We start from the raw sequence: 5687 nt of genomic DNA, 5'->3' as shown, positions 1-5687 counted from the left end.
TTCACAACTTAGCCATAAGTTGAGGGATGAAATTCACAACTAAGCCATAAGCAAGAGGGATTAATCATCTTGTTGTTAAAGATTAAAAGCAACTCATATTTATTTCTATGCAACGATTGAGTGCCCCATTTAAACCACCTTGAATTTATTTTTTTATAATTTGAATTTAATATTATGAATTAAAAATATGAAAATAACCATAAAAGGATTTTAGTAGAATTATAAACATTGAGGTATGAGTCTTTAAGTATATATATATGTTTGAGTTATTTTTTTAAATAATATGATGTGATTATCATGTAATATTTATTTAAAATCTTTTTTAGTTATTGACAATGTGCATGCACTTCAAAGACGTATTTAGAATTTCACTTGTTAAAAAATATAGAACAAGGACAATTTGGTAAAATATACATTCCAGTAATCTTTTATTCCTTCAACCAAACACTGTAATCTTACATTCCTGTCAAACCAACCAAACACAGTAATGTAACATTCCCAGTAATCCTATTCTCTGGTAATCTTTTATTCCCACTGGTAATCTTACATTCCGTGAGCCAAACACACCCTAAGTGTTATTTTCCTTTCCTTTGTTATTCACTCACCTCGATTTATGGTTCACTTAAATCCATACATAACAACTAAAATCAAAGACATATGTTAGAATCCATTCTAACCATGCGTACAAATATAAAGAATTTTCTAAAAGTTCTTTCGATTCTCATTAAAAACTAATTACACTTCATACACTTCAAATTAACCTTGAATACCAAAATTTCACTAAAACCTTATTTTCTCTCTCTTAGGGTTTCAAGGACCAAATTAGGGGTTTTCATATTTCAAATCCAAATTTAATAATTTTACCATCAAAATGAAGCTAAGATGATGGTAAACAACATGAACACTTAAATTTCATCAGACTCTAAACCCCTAATTGAAAATCTTAATAGCCGAATATAACATCATGTGTTCACACTTGATTTTTTTTTATTTCAAACAACATTCTAAAGCTTGTACAACCATTAATCCTTCATGAGAAATATTAAAACATGTTTGAATAATTTTTCCCTAATATTTTCCTTCATGGCCGAACCTTTTATATCAACTTATACATAAAATTCATCTTGATACAAGCATGAAAAAGATATATAATCAATTAATCCTTCAAATTCAAGCCTTAACTCAATTCCATCCATAAAACCTAATGGTACCAATCAAAACCATGAACTAATGGTACCAAATTGAAGAGAATTCAAAAAAGAACAAAATTGTATTTCACATCTAACTCAAAAATCCAATTCCTAAAGCTCGAAAAATCAAATTAAACTTGCCTTGGAGGATTTTGGAAACCCATGAAAATTGTAAGAAAGATGAACAATTCTCTTGAAATTTCTAATTCATTTATTAAAGTCATTTGCCATCTTTTAAATAAAATGAATTTAAAATTCCTTTTATTATTAAAATGACCACTTTATCCATGAAATCCAATGCTCACTAATGTTCCACATGTCAAAATATTCATCTAAGGGCTAAGATTAATCCATGGAGGTAGTAGTTATCAATTTTGCCCTTGTAAAAATCCATAATTACAATCTTGTCATTTTTCATCCAACGACTTAGATTTAACATGGAAAATCAAATCAAATCCAATTGTCCATATTAAATCTTATCATTTTAAGGCATGAAAATGACATTATTTCCCCTGCCTTATCATATAAAAAATATCTAAAATATTTGATTCGATCCGATTATTCAATCTTTCTCGAACTTTAACTCTTTGTAACCTTTAATACAAATAGAAAATGTCATTATTGGGGGTAAACTATTCATTCACGTGATAAAAATATCTATTTTGGTAAAATTACCATTTTGGTGTCTGAACTTTTCTCAAATTTATACTTTGGTCACTAATAAAACTTTTAGGGTATTACAAAGATGATTCTCCTCGATCATTACTTATTAGTAATGATATGAACTCATTTCATAATCATTGTGTTGGGTTTTCAACTTTGTCTACCATCCCAAAATGATATTTGTGCCAACTTGGACCACCTACTTCAACATCAACAAAATTTGCATAGATTTCTAAGTCTCATATTGCATTCATAATTATGGGTGTCAAGCTTCTTATCAACATCATCATCATTTAGAAGATCAAATTTTGTATAATACAATTGTTGGTATGATGTCACCAATATATACTTCAAGGATGATAAATGACGGGTCCGACCAGCTCAAACTTTCATAAAAGTATTTTTTATGAACTCAGCTAGTTTGACTTACCTCCTAAATAATATGCTAACTGAGTTTGTTGAGTAAAAAATGAGACTGATATCAATCTCAAGTATTTGACCATCATAATATATAACAATAGATAACATGTTTACCATTGTTGAAAATTCCCAATGTTTGCAAATTACCCTATAATATGGAAATGTTAGCCACATTATTTTTTCTAAGAAAAAATGTAAAAAAATAATAATAACACTTGTATGATATTGGAAAGCAAGTGATGAAGTCAAATTATGATAGATAAAAAGTCTTTCTATTTGTGTGTTAAGAGGAGAAATCGTTCTCCTTATACAACCAAGAATAATGCTGGGAATAAACAAAGCTTAGTGGAAATGACGGCCACTTGATCACATGATGTTCTAACAAAAAGATAAGTTGCTTCTACTAAAAAGCTCTATCATATCAATAATGGTATTCTACTAAAGTGTGGGCATTGTTCATCCAAAGGGAATCCAGGTTATACTACCATGAATAGTGCCAAAAATGACCAAAGCCTAATGGACATGAAAACCATCTGACCAACTAATGTTTTGATGGAAAAGAAAGATGTTTCTACTAAGAAGCATTGTCAGATGAATAATGATACTCTACTAGAGTGTGAGAAGTATTCAAATGGTGGGAATCGAAGGTTATACAACCATAAACAATTTTAGAAATGAATAAATCTTGATGGACATGACAGTCGCCTGACCACCTGATGTTCTAACGAAAAAGTAAGGTGCTTCTACTAGAAAGCACTATCAGATGAATAATGGTACTATACTAGAGTCTGATAACCATTCAAATGATAAAAATCTAAGGTTATAGAGCCATGGACAGTGCTAAAAATGATCAAATATTGATGAACATGACGAGAACCTGACCACTGATGTTCTGATAAAAATGAAAGGTGCTTTGACCAGAAAACATTGTTAGGCGAGTATTGAAACTCTAATAGAGTGTAGGCACTGTTCAATAAGTGAGAATCCAAGATTATAAAACCTTGAACAGTCAGAAATGACCAAATCCTATTAGACATGATGGTCACCTGACCACATGATGTTCTGATGGAAAGGGAAGGCACTTCTGCCATAAAGCATTATTAGATGAACAAGGGTAATATACTAAATTGCAGATGTTGTTCACCCAGCGAGAGTCCAAGGGTTTTACAACCATGAAAAGTACTCAAAATGAAAAAAAATTGATGGGTGTTAAATATTGCAAACATTTATTGTTATTTACTCCTTGTTTTCGATTGGGTATTGCTAATTTATCCTCTGTTTTGGCTTATTTTCTCTTAAGAGCTTCATTTGGATAAATTGGCCAGAACCAACTGTGAGAGACAAAATCTGTAATTTTTTTAGGAATCGTGGCTGGAGATATGGGAAAGATTTGGGCATGACATTTTTCAATGTGGCAGATTTAGGTAATTCAGTCAGCATCTTCTGGAAGGTGATCTTGCATTATCTTATAGACAAATTCGAATTTTTGGTAAAGCAACTTCAACACCATGCTTTAATCAATATCCTCATGCAACACGTTAATGATACCAGCAGGGGGAGAACAAAGCATTTGAGCTTCACCTATATTAGGACCTGCACTTCTCGCTAACCTGTTAGCAACACTATTCCCTTATCGCAAAACATGCTGGAATCGAACCTCCCAATGACGATCAATTAAACCATAAATATGGTCCACAATAGTTAACGACCTACTTCTCATTTGATGATCATAAATTAAGCGGATAGCGTTTAAGCTATCCGTCTCGGCAATCACTTTTCGCATACCCATATTCCAGGTGCAGTGGAGACCGACGCAAACTCCCCGACCTCCGCCTTCAGAACAGAACAAATACCAAGAAATTTCTTAAATCCAATCATCCATACTCCCTCATGATCCCGAACAACACCCCACAAGAAGCCATACTAGTACTCTCCATTCTTGATCCGTCTGTGTTAACCTTAACCCACAATTCTGGAGTAGAAGTACACTTAAACTACTCAAATAAATCTAGGAGTAGTTGACTTATAATTGAATATATTTTATTTTTTAAAAATTGTAATTGATGCAAGATTTAATAAAAAGATAACCACTTATGAAAGATGAACGATTCAGCAGCAACTCATGTAGTTTCGTTGTTTGTGAAAAATATCCCAAGGGCATTACATTGGAAGGGTCTATGGTTCATATTTGCTCGATATGGGAATGTCACTGGTGCGTTCATTGCAAATAAGCTAAGAAGAAGAGGTAAGCGGCTTGGTTTTGTTAGGTTTGGAAGCAAGGTAGAGGTAGAACGTGGTATGGAGAAGCTTAACAGTTTTGTTCTAAACGGTTTCAAATTATCGGTTCAATTTGAAAAGTCTAGAGGATTATCAAGAGAGGGAGGTTTAAGAAACGCTGACAGGGAGACAAGGAGATGGGGAGGGGGTTTTAATCAAGCAGAGGCATCTAAGGAGGCTTTTCAAAGGAACTTGAACCAAGAGTAGGAACAAATTTGTAATTTTCAGGCTAAAAATAAAGAAGGTGGAAGGTTGGGCAGAAATGAGGTGAGTTCAGTGAAGTGAATAAAAGGCTTTCTAGAGAAAGAGGTCTTGTGGAAATAGAAAAGATGCATGGTGGACAGGATGTCAACGGTTTGCAGCGTGAGGGAGATTAGTTTTTCGTTTGCAGAAATGAGGAATACAGAGCATCAAAGTCCAGCCTATTGGAGGTAAATTCTTTCTACTAAGCTTTGAAGATGACGAATTGTTCATGATAGAAGACATGAACTGGTCATATCTGAAAGAAATCTTCTCGAAGGTCGATCTCTGGTTAGAATCGTTGGATAAGACAGAGAGGGCGACCTGGATTAAGGTTTTGGGTATCTCATTGCATTGCTGGAATCATATTACCCTTAAAAGGGTGGCAGAGTTATGGGGAAATTTTGAATCTTTAGGTGAGAATGCAAATCATTCCATCGATTGTGAGAACGTAACGATTCTGATAACTACAAACTAAGATAAGAGGATTGATGAAATAGTGGAGATTAAAATTGGAAACTATATTCACTAGATTTGAGTATTGGAAATCGGTATTTTGGATGATGTTGGAAAATCAAATCAATGGGGAATCAAACAAAAATTGAAGGGAGGTTCGAATGATCATAAGGAGGATTTCCAGATGAACTCACCAGAAGATGATAACTCTGCGCGTCTTCGGCTAAGGTTGAGAGAACTGAAGAGGTGAGGGATGTTGCATTAATTGCGTGTTGCTTTAGGAACGAATTCAATAGAAATGATGACCTTCATTCACCCGAGAAAACACGCCTTCTGAAGGAATCAGAATTGAGTGGTGGAGGAGTTATTATGGTAGCTCAGGATCCTTCTCGTACTGATGGAAACTGCGAATCAATAAAGGGGTCAAAGGGTGACGACCAT

At 33.6% G+C, this 5687-nt stretch overlaps 1 protein-coding gene across 1 annotated transcript; it reads left to right on the top strand.

The window, feature by feature from the left end:
* The first annotated feature begins 4373 nt into the window (after window positions 1-4373).
* LOC120165392 (polyadenylate-binding protein 1-like 2) lies at window positions 4374-4757 on the top strand. The gene has a single exon (XM_039174926.1). The coding sequence runs from the start codon at window positions 4374-4376 to the stop codon at window positions 4755-4757; it is 384 nt and encodes a 127-aa protein (XP_039030857.1).
* The last annotated feature ends 930 nt before the right edge of the window (window positions 4758-5687 follow it).

This window comes from Hibiscus syriacus, unplaced genomic scaffold, assembly GCF_006381635.1.
Source record: "Hibiscus syriacus cultivar Baekdansim isolate YM2019G1 unplaced genomic scaffold, ASM638163v2 tig00111582_pilon, whole genome shotgun sequence".
Classification (NCBI taxonomy): Eukaryota; Viridiplantae; Streptophyta; class Magnoliopsida; order Malvales; family Malvaceae; genus Hibiscus; species Hibiscus syriacus.
This window is presented reverse-complemented; position numbering and strand designations above follow the sequence as displayed.

Excerpts from the sequence above, each read along its gene's own strand:
- LOC120165392 (XM_039174926.1), top strand. The coding sequence starts at position 4,374 with ATGAACGATTCAGCAGCAACTCATGTAGTTTCGTTGTTTGTGAAAAAT.